This window comes from Budorcas taxicolor, chromosome 8 (genome assembly GCF_023091745.1).
Source record: "Budorcas taxicolor isolate Tak-1 chromosome 8, Takin1.1, whole genome shotgun sequence".
Lineage (NCBI taxonomy): Eukaryota > Metazoa > Chordata > Mammalia > Artiodactyla > Bovidae > Budorcas > Budorcas taxicolor.
This window is the reverse complement of record NC_068917.1, coordinates 20,238,923-20,260,181: the sequence shown is the minus strand read 5'-3', so window position 1 is coordinate 20,260,181 and position 21,259 is coordinate 20,238,923. Positions and strand designations below refer to the sequence as shown.

The window sequence follows — 21,259 nt, the reverse complement described above, 5'->3', positions numbered from 1 at the left end:
TGTGCTAACCTAGGGAAAAGGAAGTGAAAGGAAGTCGTGAGTTCTAACACTGTCCCGGATGTTTTACATTTAAGATCTCATTTAGTCATCACTGTTGTTTTGTCTAAGTGAGTTTCCTCATCTGTGATATGAGATATAAATGACTAATTCATAGTCATTGTGAAAATGAAGTAACACAATGGATTTAAAGTATCTGAAAGGTGGTAAATAGTTAATAAACTATAGTTCTTATGTTACAACTAATCATTTTAGGAATTGTCTGTACATAATTGACTCACTGCAGTTGAGAAACAGCTAGCAAATACTTGATAGCAGTGAATTGGAAACTGTGCCCCTTCAAGAAATAGCAATGCTAGGGAGGTGCTCAAGTGTCTGCTTCAAGAGTCAAGATGTAGGTACCAAGCTGGAATCCTGTCTCCCACCAAGACACACGAAGCGTTGTTCACCCGATTTAGTTCTCAGACATCGGCACAAAATTTCATTTACATAAAGGGAATGACTGAAACGTGAGTGGTGCTTGAAACCAGTGTAGGCCTGAAGGCACAGGGGAAGGACTGGCTCTTGGACCTAGATTGACCAGTGTCCAAAGAAGACTCCCCACCGAGCTGCAGTCTGTAGGTGGCTCAGTGGGGAGGGGCCGTCCTCCCCTTCTACCCTCCTGTCTTCTTCTGGGGCTCCTAGTGGCTGAACCCAATAGGACACGGGTGGCCCCCATGACCCCAGAGCTGAGCAGAGGGGGTTGGAGAGCAGCTGGTGAAGGGCACAAAAACCAAAGCCTGGCCTGGCCTTAGAAAGTGAGACCCTGTGATACTTTACATTCTATGTTAAATTTGACATGGAAATGGATCCAGCCCATATCCAGGGTATCCAGCCCATATCCAGGGTATCCAACTCAAACACGTGATGAATTTGCCTCTTGGCTTTCATGTTTTTGAACTGCTTTCCCTCAAGTAACAGGCTCTGTCTCCTTGCTGCCAGAAGAGTCTAAGTAGATCTTAGATTGTCTTCTTGGGAAGAAAAAGGAGTAGCTGTTTTCCTGAGTGATAAACTCCCAGGCAGCTGCTGTATGTAGGATCAGGGCCCGTCACATCGCCACACCTACTCGGTACCTTACCTATGCAGTCCCTGGGACACAGTCCCTGCCCTCGGCCATCTGGAAGGTTCACCAGGGTGTGTGAGAGCCTGGGTCAAGCCTTGGAGCCTAAGCAAGTGTTTGCCAGGTGACGTGGGAAAAAAAGAATCATCGAAGGAAGGCTCGTGTAAAGAGTCCAAGGGTGATTCCTTGAGAAGAGCTCCCGACAGGTTTGGAAAGATGTCAGTGTCGCTGGCATAAATGTAGGGCCTGGCAGAGGCCCAAGGAGATGACACTGACTGTGATACTCAGGGTTGTCAGGAAGCCCCTCTTAACAAAGACACATAGATTAGTACCTCTTGAGATGTTCAGGCTTGCAGTCTAAGAGGGGAAAAACTGACATACATTTTATATTTGGAATTCTGCCTGACAAATGCATCTATAGTTTGGAAGTATGCAGGATTTTTTTTTTTTTTTTTTATGGAGAAGAGGGAATATGACCACACAAGCTGATTCCCAAATAGGAGACTTCCAATCACAGGAATAACTCAGGTAATGTCCAAAGGACAGTAAATTCGAGAACTGTAATAAAGGAATTTCTAAACTAAATGAAATGAGGCCAAAGGGCCCCGGAGCCCTCTTAAACTACCGAGTTAAGGTTGTGACCCCATCAGTGAGCCCATGGGGGCTGATACTTCAGAATGCAGAGCTACTGTCCTGCTCTAAAGTGAAACAAAATATAGGAACTGTACTTTTAATGGACTGTACATTCACTTTCACATGCTCACTTTTAAAGATGAAGGGGGAAATGTCAGGGAGGGTTCTTTGGTCCAGGGACACAATAGGGAGGCTTTTGGGTAAGTCAGTGGTCTTCCTGAGGGTCAGCTGGCAGACGCCCATGGAGCAACAGTTTGCGTCCATCCCTGAGTAGCACCTGATCTCTCCAGGGCTCCCTCCACACCAGCAAGCTGGTTGTGGAACTGCTTTTCCAGAGTCATTTGCATGGACAGAGATTTGGTTTCCTCTTAAGGTCATTCCTGTAAGAAAGGGGACAAGAATCAAAGGATTTTGGAAGGAAACACAGGGAATCTTCCTTAGCTCAAGATCGGCCTGTTTCCTGCTCATGTGGGTTTGAAGTATGCAGGAGGGTGTTCACACAGCAGGACACAAAGCCACTAGCAGTTCTTCCTTCTGTGGGTACCTTAGCTCCAAGATGACTTAAAAAAAAAAATCCCTTCCTCTGAGGCTAACACAGACTATTATAGTTTCATACAGATTCACTTGAACACACTGGCTTTGTGCTATGCTAATACTAATAATCCTGTACACAAAAGTCAATGATTTAGATGTTATTTTCCCATTTTACAGATGATGGAAATGAGACAGAACTTCAAGACCAAAAGTCTTAACAACTCCACTATCTTGTTGATGGTGCCCTGCAATTAGCAATTCACAAAATTGTCACCTGGGTTTAAGATGTACCACTTTGACTATATATAAAATAAATAGCTAGTTAGAACCTACTGTATAACACAGAGAACTTGACTCAATATTCTTTAATGACTTAAATGGGAAAAGAATCCAAAGTTGATATACATATATGTATAACAGAGGAGTCTCGGTAACTCAGTCGGTAAAGAATTTGCCTGCAATGCAGGAGACCCGGGTTCAATTCCTGGGTCAGAAAGATCCCCTGGAGAAGGAAATGGCAACCCACTAAAGTATTCTTGCCTGGGGGATCCCATGGATAGAGGAACCTGGCAGGCTACAGCCATGGGGTCACAGGAGTTGGACACGACTTAGTTGACTAAACCACCACCATACATGTATATATCATTATATATGTATAAATATGTGTTTATACATGTATATGTATATATAATCATATATAGATATATGTATATGCTTCACTTTTCTATACATTTGAAGCCAACACAACACTGTAAATAAACTATACTCTAATAAAAACTAATTTTTAAAAACTCAGTAAACAAAGATCTTTTCAAGAAAATTTATAGCAAAACTTAATCAAAGGAGCATTCTTGGACTTAAAATTCCAAAAAGAAAAAAAAAGATGTGCTACTTTTAATTACTATTGAATTCTTCAAATTGAAATATATTAAAAATACACACATTCTGTCAAACACAGTGCTTGGTGCTAGGAACTGGAGAGAGACAAAACAGAGTTCTTTTCTCCTGTGAGCTCACTGTCTAAGGAAGGAGACAAGTGTGTCAGGAATTAAGTAGAACACTGCCATTGGATTGGTTAGTTATATGTGTTTCTGTTCTAAATAAAAATCTTTAAAGTGACAAAAGAAATGCAATGCTAAATATGTAAAACAATAAGTGTACATCTGCTTTCCTCCTCACCCCACCCCTGATCCCTAAGCCTGGCAATTTGATCAGTCAGAAGTACCACTGTTATCAGCTTGGTGTATGACTTCTAGGATTTTCTCAATATTTGTGCAAAAATATTCTGCATCTTGTTTTCTTCACTTGATAAATCAAGGATATAATTCCATGCAAACTTATAGTCTTCAATCAGATGAATGAATCATCATTTATTTACCCATGTTCTTGTGTATAATCTGTGTTTCCAGTTGGGACTGCAGGAAATATCGCCTATCTACATATTTGTTCTGGTAATTAAGAAGGTTTATCATAATTTTAAAATTAATATTAAAAATTAAAAAGTTAATTTTGGTGTGTGTACAGCTTTATGAGTTTTTTTTTCAATATTTATTTGTTTGGCTGCCCCAGGTCTTAGTTGTGGCACTCACGATCTTTTTAGTTGTGATAGGTAAACTCTTCCCTTGTAGCTCAGAAGGTAAAGAATCTGGCTGCAATTCAGGAAACCTGGGTTTGATCCCTAGGTTGAGAAGATCCCCTGGAGGAGGGCATGGCAACCCACTCCAGCATTCTTGCCTGGAGAATCCCCCTGGACAGAGGAGCCTGGTGGGCTACATCCAGTCCATGGGGTTGCAAAGAGTCGGACACGACTGAGCATCTAAGCACATGCACCCTCTTAGCTGTGGCATGTGAAATCCAGTTCTCTGACCAGGAATTGAACCAGGGCCCCCTGCACTGGGAGCGCAACATCTTAGCCACTGGACTACCAGGAAAACTCCAGCTTTATGAATTTTAATGCATATATAGGTTCCTCCAACTGCCGGCACATTAGAATACAGAGAGAGCAATTCCATCACCCCCTGAAAGAGTTTCTGTGCCACTTCTTTGTGGTCATAACTATCCCACTCCTAATCCCTGGGAATCACTCATCTGCTCTGTATCTTTATAAGCTCACCTGTCCCAGAAGGTTATGTAAATGCATCCATACAGTGTGTGAGCTTCTTATATTGGTCTCTATTGCTCAGCATAATGCCACATTGTTGCAAATATTAATAGTTTATCCCTTTTTATTACTGAGTTTTATTTTCATTGTTTGGCTGTACCACAGCTGTTCATGCTTTTGTCTATTGGAGGACATTTGGGTTTCTCAGTTTGGGGTGATTATGAATAAATGGAGCTGCTAGGACTTCCCTTGTGGCTCAGCTGGTAAAGAATCCACCTGCAATGTGGGAGACCTGGGTATGATCCCTGGGTTGGAAAGATCCCCTGCAGAAGGGAAAGGCTACCCACTCCAGTAGTCTGGCCTGGAGAATTCCATGGGGTCGCAAAGTGTCAGACACAACTGAGTGGCTTTCACTTCACTTTACTTCATAAACATTCACTGTATGAACATCAGTTTTCTGTAGGGTAAATATGTAGTAGTGGGATTGCTGGGTGATGTAGGAAATGTATACTTAACTTTATGAAAAGTGATCAAGCCATTTCCACAGTGACTGAACCATCCATTTTCCATACCACAAGCAGTGATTGTTACAGTTGCTACGCATTCTAGCTAGCACTTGGTACTATCAGGATTTGTTTGTTTGTTTGGGGTTTCTTTCTTTCTTTATTTTTTTAGTCTGCGTAGTGGTATCTCACATTGTTTTGTTTAGCATTTCCCTAGTAGACAGTGATACTGACCATCTTTCTGGGTACTTATTTGCCATCCACATATCTTCTGTGGTGAAGTGTCTCAGATCTTTTGCCCATTAAAAATATTGAATTGTTTTGATAGCATTTGTTTCGCTCTTAAGTTTTGAGCGTTTTAAAATATATTTTGGGTGTAAGTTGTTTGTCATATATGTGATTTGCAGATATTTTCTCCCAGTCTGTAGTTTGTATTTTGATATTTATAGTGTCTTTCACAGATCAAAGTTTGAAATGTTGATTAAGTCAGATTGATCAATTTTTTCTTCATAGTTCACACTTTTGGTGTCCTAGCTAACAGCTCACCTCCTAGCCCCAACATCATGAAGATTTTTCTTTCATATCCCAAAAGTTTTATATCTTTCCACTTTCATTTAATTTTTATATAATGTAGGAGGTTTTAGTTTAGGGCTTTGCTGCATATGGATGTCCAGTTGTTCCAACACTATCATTGAAAAAAAACAACCTTCACTGAATTGTTAGGAGATAGATTTTTGATATCAAGTGGTGTAATATGACTATAATTTAAATGTTAAAAGAGTGAGTTTTAAAATCAGTCTGCCTAAATTTGAATCTCCGCTCTACCATCGATTACCTGTGTGACAATGATATATATTTAACTTCTTTTTGTCTTAGTCTCCTTTTCTGTAAAATAAAGATAATCATAGTACATATTCTATAAGATTCTATGAGGATTAAGTTATTACATATTGTTGGTGTTGTTTGGTCACTGAGTCATGTGCTACTCTTTGCGACCCCATGGACTTTAGCCTGCCAGGGTCTTCTGTCTTGCCAGGCAAGAGTACTGGAGTTGCTATTTCCTTTTCCAGTATTACACGTTACACACATGGAATAAGTGACATATAATAAGTGATGAATTAGGGTTAGCTTTCATGTAACTCTATAGATATTGCAAGCACGTCCCTCCCATAAATGAATTTCCAAGGAAATGTAAAATATTGTGACCATTTGTTCCCTAGAGTTGGCAATTTGTGTTTCTTCCTCTGTGAATTGTTACTGATTTATTTATTGCCTTTTTCACTTGGTCTTTCACCCTCCAGTAGATTAGTCTGAACTTTACCTCATGGTGGTCTCAGGATCCCATAGAGAAGTAGGAAGCAGCAAGCCTAGGGGAAAAGCAGATTGAAAGCCTCTGTTTGTGTCTGTCACATTTGCTAATGTTTCACTGACCAAGCCTAGTCTCATGGCTAAGCCTAGAGTCAAAGGGTAGAGAGGTTAGACTTTACTTCTCAATAGAAAGAAATAGAAATTATTATGACCATTATTTTTCAATCTACTGTAGTTGGCTGATAATTTTATATAAGTTTTTGACATTTTCTATATTGAAATCTCTTAGTGTTTTCCTTTATGGATTTGCATATAGTAGTGACTTTGGATGACCAGACTGTAAGCTTCTTAAAGGCAGAAACCATATTTTGTTCTTTTCTTCACCCACTGAAAGCCCAGCTCATAGTACTTATTAAGTAAATTCTTATTGAATAAATTCACTCACCAAAAGCCAGCCCCACTTATTCATTTATTTATCCATTTAGTCCTTAATCAGTGCTTATTGAATAGCTTGTTTATATCAGGTACTGTGCTAATTGTTAGAGATACAATGGTGAACAATAGGCAAAATAGACTTTTCTCATGGTGGTTAGAGTGAAGCATCATGACTGGTAATGTAACTTAGATATGGGTTCAGATTCTATCTTTCTACTTCTGTGTCACTGGGCATGTTACAGAACATCTGAGTTTTGTGTTTTTTTTTAACCTATAGAATGGAATGTAAATGCCCTCCTTCATGAATTCAAGTGTACGAAGTTTGTAAGGCACCTGGCACAGTATCTGTTACATGGTCTGTAATAAACAAAGTTTGATTTCTTCCCAACATGTTATCATCTGAAGCCTGCTGAGAATGCTAGCCCTCTTTCCTTGTCTCTTCTTAGAAATGATCATGATTCTGAACTTCTTCCATTATAGGACTCATTTCTTTGCTTTGCTCTTCTGTTAGTTCTCAGTGGGTCATCACTTTAAGCTATTCTTGATTATTCTCTTTACTGTGCAATCAAATCAACCCAAACTGCTTTCTTTATTGGACCCTGGAGAACACGACACTTAGGAGTTAAAGATTTTGTTGAATTCTGTCTTGGACAATAGAAATAGTTGGTTGTGGGAGTGGGTTTGCACATTTATGGACATCTTTTGGCAGCAGAAGAGAAGAAGGGAACTTGGCAGGTGATTGAAGCAGAGGAAGAGCCCAGAAAGAAAAGGTGTCCTGGCTACAAAGGTGGATTCCTCTCACGCCAGATAAATTTTCTGGCAGTGGATAAATATGATTCGGTTACAGAGCATCCCTCCCTCAGGGTGAAATAATAGAAAAGAGTATAAAGCAGCACTGTAAGTTTTGGGGGAAGTTGTGCAGGGGGCAAACCTTATTCTGGTAATTCCCACTCTCTGTCCTGTGCCCTTCCCAGTGTTTTGGTTGTCTTTCCTCCCCTGGCCCAGTTTCTGCTAAGTTTCACAATTCTTCAGGTACCATCCTGTCAAATTCGTAAATATTCCAAATTCCCTGACATTAAAGATTTGTCCTTTTGCCCCACTACCCTAGGGTGCAGAAAGGGCCCTGGAAAAAAATTCACACTTGAGGGCTGGCTTTGCTATTATTAGCCTTCGAATGACTACCAATCTGTCTCTTTTCCAAGGGTCTCAGTTTACCCTTTATAACAGGTAAGGCTTGCACCAGGCAATCTCTAAAGTATTTTCCAGTTTAAACAATCCTAGGTTTGATGGTGCCATGCCTCCTCCAGCCCCACCTTTCAGAATGGAATTTGCATGTAAGTGTGTGTTTTGTGAAGTTTCACTGTGTGGACGCTCTGTCTATTCCCTGTATAAAATGAAGACTTGCTTGCAAACTGACTGGTGCAAATTCAAATGTTCTAACTAGAACTTGTGATATTTATCCTGAATGGAAAATTCCTGGTGTTCACAGGTGGGGAGAGATGCCATTTCCTCCAGCAGGCAGACGAGGATCCACTATCTGGGAGGCAAGGGTGGGAAACTGGCATGCCCTTTGGCAAAACTCCTGAGTGGAAACAGTTTGTTGTTAGACACAGCTAGTCATATCAAGGATGTCCTTGTCTAACTCCCAACTATGCAATTAAAAAGCTAGCAACTTCCTTTGGTTATGTCCAGCCTTGTGCATTTTGGTATCTTCTCATTAATTGCCCAGTATCTTCTTGGAAGGAGCCATGAGGATGAAGTTATTGCTCAAATTTACTACATACATGAAAGGATACTGGAAACAAAGAAAAAAGATTAATGTACTGGAAACATGCCTGGGAACTGGATTTCTTCAGGAGACACAAAAAGGCAGAGAATATGCTAAAAATACGTTAACATAGAGTTGCCACATAGAAATGGTGCCAGAAGTTCTTGGAATTCAGGATAAAGAAATTAATGTCTTCTTTAGGGCTTCGCTGGTGGCTCAGATGGCGAAGAATCTGCCTGCAATGCAGGAGACTTGGGTTTGATGCTTGGGTCAGGAAGATACCCTGGAGAAGGGAATGGCAACCCACTACAGTATTCTTGCCTGAAGAATCCCATGGACAGAGAAGTTTGGCGGGCTACAGTCCACAGGGTTGCAAAGAGTTGAACATAACTGAGCCACTAAAACTTTCACTTAGGATAGATTTAAGAAAGGATATTCTAGTGGTGAGTCCTATTGAACATGTATTCATTCTTCAGAATCCTGCTGAGTGTTTTCCCTTTAGGGGAAAACTTTCCTGACTGGTTTCTTGTATTCTTTCTTTTTGCTTTGTCCTGATAATTCCAACTCTCCATCAGGCCAAATTTCACTTCCCCAGGGAGCCTTAGCTGATTTATAAACCATTCCTCCACATCAGCCAAGTTTGACTAAGTTCACTATTATGCTATCCCATAGTATAATAATATAATTCTCTCTCATGGTACCTGTCATAGTTCCAGTGTTACATTTATTTATGTGATTGGTTTGCCATGTCTGTCTTCCACATTTGTCTATTTACATATGAGTTAAGATCAGATCTGTTTTAGTAATTATTGTGTCTCTAGGGTCAAGTGCAGTACCTTAGCACTTGGGAAGTACTCAGTAAATTAGTAAATGGATGAATAAATGTATAACTAACTTAGAGTGTTTTTTTAAAGCTGAAGAAAAGTATCCTTTTCTGAACACCCTAAAAAATACCTAAACTAAAATCCAAACAATTCCACCAACTAATCCTGGATAGTCTTGAGGTTCTCTTTGCTTCTTTGGTTCATTGCCAGGGCCTTGAACTTTGGGCCAAGATCTTTTCATTCACTGCCAATTGCCCAATTTCAAAAATACTTTGGCTAAGTTAGTGCTCCTTGCCATTTTAAATATTTAGAATTTTAATATATCTGCTGCTTGGAAGGAGTTACAAAGGTGAGGCAACCAAGGAGACTCCGGAAAAAAATTGAAGCACAGTCAATACCACACTTCCAAGAAATCATATAGCCAGTTGTTCTGAAGACATGGTATCCTATTCCAAACACATGTTAGTGAGACTCCACCCAAAACCACAATTCTGAGGTAAAAAGAAGCACAAGGGAATAGCCTCCCTATGCAATAATTTAATGTTCTTTTGCTCTTAGCTGGCAAGTGCTTCAAAGACACGGGAACTGCATTAATCAACAGTTGACTCTGCTGTGATGAACTTGTATGTGAGACAGCAGACTAATTGGAGTCAGCACCTTGTGAGGCGGGGAAATGTATTTTCATTGATATTCATGTTTAACTTTTCATTTTCTTCATCTGTAATGTGATGACCTTTGAGGTTTTATACATTTTATTTAAGAAAGTTCTTTTTTTCCCAAATGAAAACTTATGTGGAGCTCAAATGTAAAACAGACAAAAGTTGAGCTGATCAGTGAGCGTATACATACGTGGGGGTGCCTGGAATGCACTCTCTTGATTTCACCTCCACCCCTCTCAGAACGTTCTGGAACACCTTCCTTAGAAAATGAGAAATAACAACTCCTTGAAATACAATTTGAAAAGCATGACTTTGTCGCTCATTCTAATTCAGTATAGTTCTCGATATGGGTGTAGATTTAAATCCACAATCCTTTCTATGAATGTTTTTAAAGAAAGATATTTTCCCTGTCTTAGATAGTGGGTCATTATTCAAAGTATCATCCTAAATTAGAAATCAATCTCAGAAAAGAATCAAGGTTATCCTGAAGCAAAAGGGCAGCTTTGTTGTTCGCAAGCTTTGCAAACCAGAAACACTTCAAAAGCTACAGTTGGGTGACTAGTAAGTGAGCTGGACAGTCCTTGCAGTCCAGCCACAAGTTTTAGATGATTCGCTGTCATCCAAGCTTCTCATTAGGGGCTTTTCTAGGGAGGACCTTAGCAGAATCAGAAGTCCTAATAGGTTTTATTTTGTGGGTTTCCTAAGAAAGACTTATGAAAACCAGTTATGTTTTGACTGCCTGCTGCTGCTGCTAAGTTGCTTCAGTCGTGTCTGACTCTGTGTGACCCCATACACGGCAGCCCACCAGGCTTCCCTGTCCCTGGGATTCTCCAGGCAAGAACACTGGAGTGGGTTGCCATTTCCTTCTCCAATGCACGAACGTGAAAAGTGACAGTGAAGTTGCTCAGTCGTGTCTGACTCTTAGCGACCCCATGGACTGTAGCCCACCAGGCTCCTCCGTCCATGGGATTTTCCAGGCAAGAGTACTGGAGTGGGATGCCATTGACTGCCTAGATCCATTTTATTTTTGTTCTCTGTCAGCCACACCTGGTCCATTTTCTAAGTTCTTTCTTAAGGGATTTCTCTTATTTTTACTTATCCTTAAGTGATTCTATTTTATTTTTGCAAAAGCAGTACTGAATACAAGAAAATCTATATGCAAAAACAAAATTTAAGCAGCATTTTGTGTTTACCACAATGAAATTTAGTGAGAAAATTTTACTGCAGAAGGTTAGAGGCGTTCAGTACAGCACACAGAACATATAATGAGCAGAACAACATTTTAGGATACTGCTGGGCTTCAACCGTGATGAACAATATTTGTTAACTCAGCAGGCGCCCAGTTATAGCAGCAAGTATTTCCTTACAAACATGACACACTTTTATGCAAATATTGAAAAGTATTTGTGAAATCTTTGCTGAGGGAAAATAGTATCAATCCCTAAAACATGTAAGATGTATGAAATTCCATACACACCTTACTTACAGCAGACTCTTAGCCTTGAGTTTTTTTGTTTGTCTTTAAATTATTTGTTTTTATTTTGGCTGTGCCAGGTCTCAGTTGTAGCATGAGGGATCTTCAATCTTTGTTGTTTCAGAATGAGAATGAGGAATCTTTTTTTTGGCAGCATGTGGGATCTGGCTCCCTGGCCAGGGATCAAACTTGGGCACCCTGCATTGGCAGCACAGAGTCTTAGCCACTGGACCACCAGGGAAGTCTCTTAGCCTTGATGTTAGTAGAGTAAGTTGAACTAATTAATGAATTTGATCAGACGACTTCAGGCTGTGATTGTGGTGAAACCACCCAAAGCCAGTCTCCAACCGGACTTGGAGAGGATAGTTTTGTAGTAGAAGAAAAGGTGTTGGCGTGGGGACGAACATCCGTGTGAGCCCACAGGGGCTCTGTCTCTTGGCAGTTATTCTCAGGAAAGTACCAGTGGTAGTAGATTCTTGATGGCACCAGTCATGCAGTGGCAGTCATACCTTTCGTGGGGCCAGTGGCAGAACCCTTTCAAGAGACCGCAGGCTACAGCTGTACTTGTGGCAGTGGGGCCTCTGCTTCTCTTTTCTCTTTGAAAGTGAAGTTTGGCCACTCTCCTCCTCCCTTTACTTAAGTTTTATTTTAATCAATTTTTTTTCCAGCACTATAGAATGACATCACATTTCCTCTCACCAGTCCAAAGTTGAGAGAGAAAGAAAATGCATTATTTGGATGTAATCCAAAAAGATTTGGCTGTGTGTAGGCATAAATGATGACAGACATATATATTTCTCTGGTTCTTGATTCCCTTCCAGATGCACCATTTTTAGGGACAAGAAAAAACATTTACATTTTTATGTTTATTTTTTGGCATGTAGGTAATGTTCAAATGGTTCAAAATCAGTCTACATTAAGTGGACAGTGAAAATTTTTCTTTGCATCATTGTCCCCCAGTAACCTCATTTTCCCCAACGGGTCACGCTTGTTTTTAGCTTCATGAATCATCTTCCTGAAATTCTCTAGATCTATACAAACAAGAAAAAATACATGTTCATATTTTAAGAAAGACAAAATGATTTTTAAAATTCATTCCAGCAACCTGCTAAGTACTTCTTCCCATATCTAAAGCTTATATACAAAATTCTTCTGCTATTTTATGGTAAATGGCAGTACGAAGGACAGAGAACTCACAGGTGGAAGAGAGCTTCCAGTAACTGACATGCTGAAGAAGGGTAGCAACGTGCAGTCAAATCCAGACTCTCAGTGTATACAGTTTCCCTTTCTTTCCCTTTCTGAAAGTAATGGGAAAGGGCCGGGAGAAGCAAAAGGAAAAAGAAACTAGACCCATACCTAGAAACTATTTGCAGGTGCAGTGTGGTTGTCTTTTCAAATCAGCTGCCTTTTCTATTATTTCCTAAAGTCATTAACTAAACCATGACCAGTGCTGACCCAGTTTGGTGAGTTCAGAGCAGAGCCCATGGTTTTGGCAAAGCATTCAACTGGCCCTAGAAATGAGCCAGGATCTCACTGGAGCTGAAAGAATTACTGTGTTTCTTTCCTCCTGAGGACTCTCTCTGGGAGCATATCTGGAATGAGTGAGTGTGGGGGAAGAGGTGGCACTTGCTGGGAGGCAGGGCTGTGTGTGCGTGTGGAAGGGCAGCTGTTCTCTGGTGTTACTTTGGAGGCTGCAATTCCCCTGCTAGGTTTCTTAGCTCATCCTTTCTTGTGACACTTTTCTTATCCTAACCTCTGTCCTCTCTCTCGAAATCTTAAACCAACGAGGCTAGAAGCAAGATGGATGCTTGAGGGTCAGGCTTGGACAATCCATTCAGGTCAAGTTTTCTGCCCTCAGTGTTTTGAGTTAACCTGACAATATAAAAATTACAGCACCAACTCCTACTTACGTTAAGACTTGACTTTGAAATTCTTCCTAGTGAGTCAGATTAAAATGTATCTCCTAGTAGGATCATCCTTAAAACATCACTGCATATATCAAACATTGGCAAATGCCGTTGAAAATTATGAGGACTTCATGGCAGGCACAGAGCTTGGCATGAGTAGGTAGATGAATAGCCACTCCAAATCCTCAGCAATGATTGACCACCTTTTTATGGTATTTTGTAAAAACATAACATCTGCTTCCCCACCCCCATGAGCTCAGTAGTTATCAAAAGGGTCTTTTTTCTTTTTTTCGAAACAGTGTTTCAAATATGGGCAAGGAGTCAGTTTAGACTCAGAAGAGCACTTTCATTTTTAAAAAAAAATCATTGAAACATGCTTGATTTACAGCATTCTGTTAATTTTTGCTGTATAGCAAAATGATTCAGTTATACATCTATATGTTGTTTTTCATTTCTTTTCCATTACGGTTTATCATGAAATATTGAATATAGTTCCCTGTGCTATACCATAAGACCTTGTTTTTTATCCATCCTATATATGTTAGTTTGCATCTGCTAACCGCAGTGTCCCACTTCATCCCTCCCCTACCCCTCTCCCTATTGGCAACCACAGATCTGTTCTCTATATCTGTGAGTCTGTTTCTATTTCAGAGATAGCTTCATTTGTGTTATAGATTCCACCTATAAGTGGTATTATGTGGTATTTGTCTTTCTGGCTTTCTTCACTTAGGATGATAATCTCTAGCTCCATTGTTGTTGCTATAAATGGCATTATTTCATTATTATGGTTAATTAATAGTCCATGGTGTGTGTGTGTGTGTGTGTGTGTGTGTGTGTGTGTGTATCTTCTTTATCTATCCATCTGTCAATGGACATTTAGATTATTTCCATGTCTTGGCTATTATAAATAGAAGAAAACTTTCCTTTTTAACGTCATTTTTCTGCAAGTGGGAGCCAAGTGATTTGGTGAGATTGAATAAGTCAGATCTGGTATAAAATTTGTCCATCTGTCCATTCATCCATTTATCCAACAGATGCTCATTAAGTCTCATCATCTAGGAAAAGAGAGACCAAGTAAAATAATCCCAGATTTTGGTAATCTTTATGAAGGAAACAAATAGAAGGCTGTACTGCAGGTAGTGGTATGAGAGTGGGTGTATATGATAGATAAGATAGGTAAAGAAGACCTCCAAGAAATAGGCATTTAAGTTAAGACCCCAAAGGATGAGAAGAGTTAGACTTGTAGAGAGTGAAAAAGAGCATTCCAGGCACAGGGGTCACCATGTCCAAAGGCTTTGGGGTACGAAAGTCCACAGTACAGCTAAGGAGTTGAAAGACCAGTGAGAATTTGAATTCCAGCTCTGACTTGGAATAAGCTACTCAATCTTTTGCACCCTCATTTCTTTATATTTGAAAATGAGATAGTAGGCACATACCTCCTGGGGTTGTTGGGAGAATTTGATGACTATTAAATGAGATAACACATAACCTGCTTGAATCACTTTCCATCTACACAAAGATCTCTGAGACTCCACTAGACCCTTGTAAGCTGATGTGTTTGATCTGTCTAGTCTCCTGATCATTTTATATAGACTTGAGAATCAATCATCACTGGAGCCAGAAAACATCCTCCATCCCTGGTGTTTCCACATTCACCAAGAGGAAAGACTAGGCAAGATTCCATTGGCTAATCTTAGAAACTTTGGAAATGAGAATAGAAAGGGAGAGGGAAAGAGGAAGAGGGAGAGCAAGAAAGTAAAATGAGAGGGTTTTCTTTTTGTGAATGTGCTTTATCACTATTTTGAAAGTCAGGTAAATTTTTGTTTTTACATTTGGGGAGATTTGAGGTTTGGGACTAGGTGTTCAGAAAACAGAATAAAGAGAAATGAAATAATCATCATGGAGTACCCCATATATTACAGACAGGATTCTTGGAAGGTTATGTACTTTATTTCATTTAATTTTTACAAGAATCCTGCAAGACAGGTCTTTGTAATCGTTCAGTCAGTCAGTCATGTCTGACTCTTTGTGACCCCCATGGACTGCAGCACGCCTGGCTTCCCTGTCCTTTCATCTCTTGGAGCTTGCTCAAACTCATGTCCATCAAGTCAGTGATGCCATCCAACCATCTTGTCCTCTGCCATCTCCTTCTCCTCCTGCTTTCAATCTTTCCCAGCATCAGGGTCTTTTCTAATGAGTTGGCTCTTTACATCAAGTGGCCAAAATATTGGAATTTCAGCTTTAACTTCCAATAAATATACAGGACTGATCTCCTTTAGGATGGACTGGTTGGATCTCCTTGCAGTCCAAGGGACTCTCAAGAGTCTTCTCCAAAACCACAGTTTAAAAGCATCAATTCTTTGACACTCAGCCTTCCTTATGGTCCAACCCACATCCATACATGACTGCTGGAATAACCATAGCTTTGACTATACAGACCTTTGTTGGCAAAGCGGTATCTCTGCTTCTTAATACACTGTCTACATTTGTTAAAGATGAGGCTAAGGGGGAAATGCAAAATTCACTCCATTCCTCCCTCACCTTGTAGAATTTATTATGGAATTGGACAGTACCTTGCTAATGATGAGAGTCTATAAAGTTAGAATATGGTGTATGTGGTTGACATATTTCTTTAGAATACTTTATATTGGGATGTGTCCTAAGTCTCTTCAGTCATGTCTGACTCTTTGCAACCCCTTGGACTGTAGCCCTCCAGGCTCCTCTGTCCATGGGATTCTCCAGGCAAGAAAACTGGAGTGGGTTGCCATGCCCTCCTCCAGTGTATCTTCCGACTGGTTTTCTCAAGGATTTAACCTTGTCTTTTACGTCTCCTGCATTGGCAAGCAAGTTCTTCACCACTAGCACCACCTGGAAAACCCCAATTATTGGGATAGAACCACATTATCACTAATTGATTAATACTTAATTATCATTAATAGTAATTATTAATGATAGTTCATAATAAAATAATAAAGCCATTATCATGCATTTGTCTCAACACTTACTGAATACTTAACTATGTCTTAGGCACTGTAGCAGTAAAGATACCTTGTGCACAGCTTGTTTTGGGAATGCAGAATGAGTAACTGTCCATTACAGTGCAGTGGGGTAAGAGTGGTTAGCAGGGTCTAGGTGACAAAGCATCTTGATGCCGTGGTAAAGAGTTTCAGATTTCGTCCAATGGCAGATAAGCACATGGTCAGAGTAGCATTTTAGAAAGACTGTTCACAGTTATTCTTAGACAAAGCTTTGCGAAACCACCTTATCCTGTGGGGCCATGTTAATAACCTTCCTTATACATTATGTTCCCTCCTTCCTTTCAGCAACAGTGGACAGTGCCATGGACCTGATCCTGATCAATTCCCTACCTCTTGTGTCTGATGCTGAGACATCCCTCACTTGCATTGCCTCTGGATGGCGCCCCCATGAGCCCATCACCATTGGAAGGGACTTTGAAGCCTTAATGAACCAGCACCAGGATCCACTGGAAGTGACTCAAGATGCGACCAGAGAATGGGCTAAAAAAGTTGTTTGGAAGAGAGAAAAGGCTAGTAAAATCAATGGTGCTTATTTCTGTGAAGGGCGAGTTCGAGGACAGGCAATAAGGATACGGACCATGAAGATGCGCCAACAAGGTAACACGCCTCTTAGTTGTGAGCAGATGAGGTCTACTGAGACGCACACTTGCCTCTTGTCCTGGCAGCTGCTCACTCAGGCTGGGCATGAGCCACCTGAGTGTGGAGTTCGAAGACCTTGTCTGCCTCTTTCCAAGAGTTACTATCCCTAGTGTACAGAGCATTAGTGATAAGAGATAATCCAGTCCAGCTCCCTCATATATACCCCTTTCACTAGACATTGTGCCTAGTTCATGAAATGAAATGAACATATATATATCACATGTTCCACTGAGGACTCCATGGTCCTGGTGGAGACCTGGACATGTTACGTGTATATAATATGATTCACAGCAATGAAGACAGCTGTCCACTGCCAACTCAGTTTAGTTACTTAGTGTATTAGTTATCTATTGACACAGTAATTATGTGTAACACACAGCTGAAATCACAGTGGCGTACTATAATCAACAGTCCAAGGTTGTGTGTCTAAGTCAGCTGGCTTGATGTGATGGCTCTGCTGGTCTTGATTGGGTGGCTTTCTCAAGTGTATGGATGTTGGCTGGCTGTAGGTTTATTAGGCTGGCATTGCTTGGGCCTCCTTGGCTCTGTTCCAGTTGACTGTTAACCAGTTAGCAAGCTAACCTAGGTATATTCTCATGGAGACGGCAGGGGTACAAGACAGCAAGTGGAAACATACAGGGTTTCTTGAAACCTAGCCTCAGTACTGTACGCCCTCACTTCTGTCTCATTTTATTACCCAAAGCAAGTCAAAGAGTCGAGCTAAAGTCCAGATGTGGGGGCACTGCACAGTTAAACAGCCAAGAGTTTGGATACAAGGAGGGATGAAGACTTGGGACCCTTTTTATAGGCTGCCATTCTTGTTAGATTGTGGTTTAATTTTAGCAGTTGAGACAGAGGATGTCGAGAGCCTTTTTATGGCTGATCCACGTTGATGTTTGACAGAAACCATTCACAATGCTGTAGAGCAATTATCCTTCAATTGAAAATAAATAAATTTAATTATCTAAAAAAGGAATATTACTCCTTGCTATGCCTCACAAGGCAGTGATGTGATGGAAGTGGGGCAACCAAAGAAAAATAGAAGTGGGTACAAGTTGCAACTTTGGGCCAGTCCATCAAACTCATGGCAGTTGGAGGAGATGTTATTGTAAACATCGTTTAATGACTCTGTTCTGACCTAAAGCAGCAAGATTTTACGATCAAAGTGATAAAACCATTATTCATCAAAAATGAGGGAAAAGGCTTTCTTAGCAAAACCCTAACATTCACCTTTAAGTGACACCAGGCGAGTGGGAAAAATGCATAACAGAAATTCCCAGGAATGCGGCTCTCCAGTGAGGGAAGAGAGGTTGAACAAAGGGATGTGAGGTGTGCCAAAGCTATCATGGCTGAAGTCAACTCTGTTATTTTTCAAATGTGGCATCTGGGATTTGACTTGTATTAAGAGTTATGTCCTTCTGCGGATATGTCCACATTCTGAACAAAGATGATCTGAGATTTGTGCTCCAATGGCCTCACAGGAATGAAGTGAGAAATGCCTTTTCTGGGCTGTCTTGGAAATGTATAAATAGGAAACCATACAGCATATTAAACCAAAACATTGGGAGTCTAAAAACAATTATAATGATCCCTCCAAAGTGAGAGTCCAGGTCAGCACTGGTAAGGATAGTTTAAATTTAGGTAAATGAGGCTAAGGCGGGCATAGATAGTGACGAACAGTGCAGAGAAGGTGGTTTTTTAGACTCACATTCACCTGAGTTTAATTATTTTTCTACTACTTACCAGTTGTATGACCTTAGCGAGTTATTCAACTTCGATTGGTCTCATTTTTAATCATCTGTGAAATGGGTATATCTTCAAAAGTGTCTTAGGTTTTAAATAAGAATAAGCTGGTACATGCAAGAAGCCTGCTTCCATGAGTGTAAGATTTGATTTACACAGTCGCTATGTTCCTGAAAGCCCATGTAAAGTGAGATATTGCAGAACAATTTACATAAAAATAACAATAGCCGTTTGTAAATGGTGGGAAAGGGATTTGATGCCAGGCAGTCTGGCTTCAGAGCCTGTATTGTGCTACCCTTTCCATATCACTCTCACTGAAGGTTAACAACCCTCCCCCATTCTGAGCACTTGTTTTGTAAAGTACAACAACTCTAATGGAAACCCCAAAAAGCAACCTAGAGCACAGAGAGATGGGGGTGAAGGTCAGCTAGACACAAGTTTGAGCCCAGCTCTGCAACCTACTTAAGTTGCAAGTTACTTAACTGAAATCGTAGTTTGCTCATTTAAAAAATAAATGGAGAGAGAGACTTTACCACATACGTTTGAGGATCAAATGAAACCGCCAGCATTATCTGGCTTACACTAGATGTTCAATAATTATCATTATTTAGTGCCTTGTAATGAGCAATAATTTAGTGGAACTGTTACTTTTTGCTTTCAATTATGGAAAATTTTAATATCAGCTGTCGACATAATTGTGGAGGTTTAGACAAAATAGAAAAATAGGCAGTACGTTCCCTGCTGTATTTGAATAACATCATATCAGGCTGTTGAACTGATTTTCTTTGACCATCCAATGGCTGAAATATGGTGCAAAGAAAGTGATATCTTTTATGGTGAGTCAAGAAAACCTCCAACACTATGTCTTCATGACACTATTAATTCACTACTAAAACTTCTTGGGAACTCAGGAGCACCTGCCTAGGGACACAGAAGGATAGGATAAACACCACTATATTCCTGCTTGCTGCTGACTCGTGTATCTGGGGAGGAAGTGGAAAATCCATTTGAGATGTGGCAAAACATGGCTTAAATTGGCTCGCATAGTCCAAATGGCCAAATAGCGGAAGGATTTTTTTGTTTGTTTGTTCTATCAGTGGCATCATCTGAAAAAGTCAAAAGCAGTTTGTTCAAACCTCCCTGAAAATTGCATTTGGGGGTAGGGAAGTATAAATGAAGTTTGAAACACTTTCACATCCAAAGATCTGTTTCAGAGTGTTCTATCAGAGGACAGCTATGTTATTTTTCTTCCTATTTTCATTTGAGAAATAGCTTTAAGAACATGTAATTTCCCAAACATGATTTATGAAGTTGACAGATTTGCCATTTGTATCTGAGTAGCTCAAATGAGCATGTTAAAAATATAAAGAAAATAGAAAAATTAGAAATCAGATTCTTTCATGTATTCTTCCCACAAGTATCCTTAAGCCTCTATTTGTGCCACACATGGGAGGTGCATTGATGTTAACATTTTTAAGTACTTACTATGTGCCTGACATCTCCGTAGCAACTTTTTATACACATTGCTCTGTAATTGAGTCATTAGCAAATGCATATCTGATGAGGACCATTATGATTTCCTATTAATAGATAAGCATTATAACTATTGTAACTTAGAAGCATTTACATACCTGGTTCCCTATATTGGACCTGGGAAGGTGTACTTGGGCCAGATCCCAGAATCAAGGCCCTAACCACCACCCTGTGCTGCCTTCCAAAACCGCCATGAGCCTGCCCTCCTGGAACGCCCAGTCCAGTAGGAGAGATACACTTTGCGTGGGGCTGTAATTGGGAAGGGCTGAGCATGCGGGAAGACAGTCCTAGGGCAGTTAACCTGGATTCCTGGATGTGAGAGTTGGACTATAAAGAAAGCTGAGCACTGAAGAATTGATGCTTTTGAACTGTGGTATTGGAGAAGACTCTTGAGAGTCCCTTGGACTGCAAGGAGATCCAACCAGTCCATCCTAAAGGAGATCAGTCCTGGGCGTTCATTGAAAAGACTGATGTTGAAGCTGAAACTCCAATACTTTGGCCACCTGATGCGAAGAGCTGACTCATTTGAAAAGACCCTGATGCTGGGAAAGATTGAGGGCAGGAGAAGGGGACAACAGAGGATGAGATGGTTATATGGCATCACCGACTCAATGGACATGGGTTTGAGTAGACTCCAGGAGTTGGTGATGGACAGGGAGGCCTGGCATTCTGCGGTTCATGGGGTTGCAAAGAGTCAGACACAACTGAGTGACTGAACTGATTCTGGAAGGCCCCTGGAAAAGTGATGTCTCAATGGAGACTGCTGATTAAGTAGGACTTGGTGAGACACAGAGAAAGGGAAGAGAAGAGAGAAAGTGGACGTGAGTGATCACGTGGTCTGTTTATAGCACTGAGCACAGTTCAGAATGGCTGGAAGTGAGAAGTAAGGACATGGGCCTAGGGGAAGATGATTCTGGAGGGCTTATGTCTGGAACAAGGCTGGCGATCTTAAGTGTGTCTCAACTTTCACACTTACTCATGGTCAGGAGACCTTCAAGAAGGGGCTTAGTCACCCTTAACTCCACCACCCACATGATAGACGTGGATATCTTGTCTTCATAGGG

At 40.6% G+C, this 21,259-nt stretch overlaps 1 protein-coding gene across 2 annotated transcripts in view; it reads left to right on the top strand.

The window, feature by feature from the left end:
* The window catches only part of TEK (TEK receptor tyrosine kinase), a 100,449-nt gene that overhangs the window by 26,817 nt on the left and 52,373 nt on the right, over positions 1-21,259 (top strand). For both annotated transcript variants that reach the window (XM_052644581.1, XM_052644580.1), the window contains exon 2: positions 16,566-16,877. In XM_052644581.1, the coding sequence (XP_052500541.1) occupies positions 16,566-16,877 (312 nt within the window). The remainder of the gene's footprint in view (positions 1-16,565; positions 16,878-21,259) is intronic.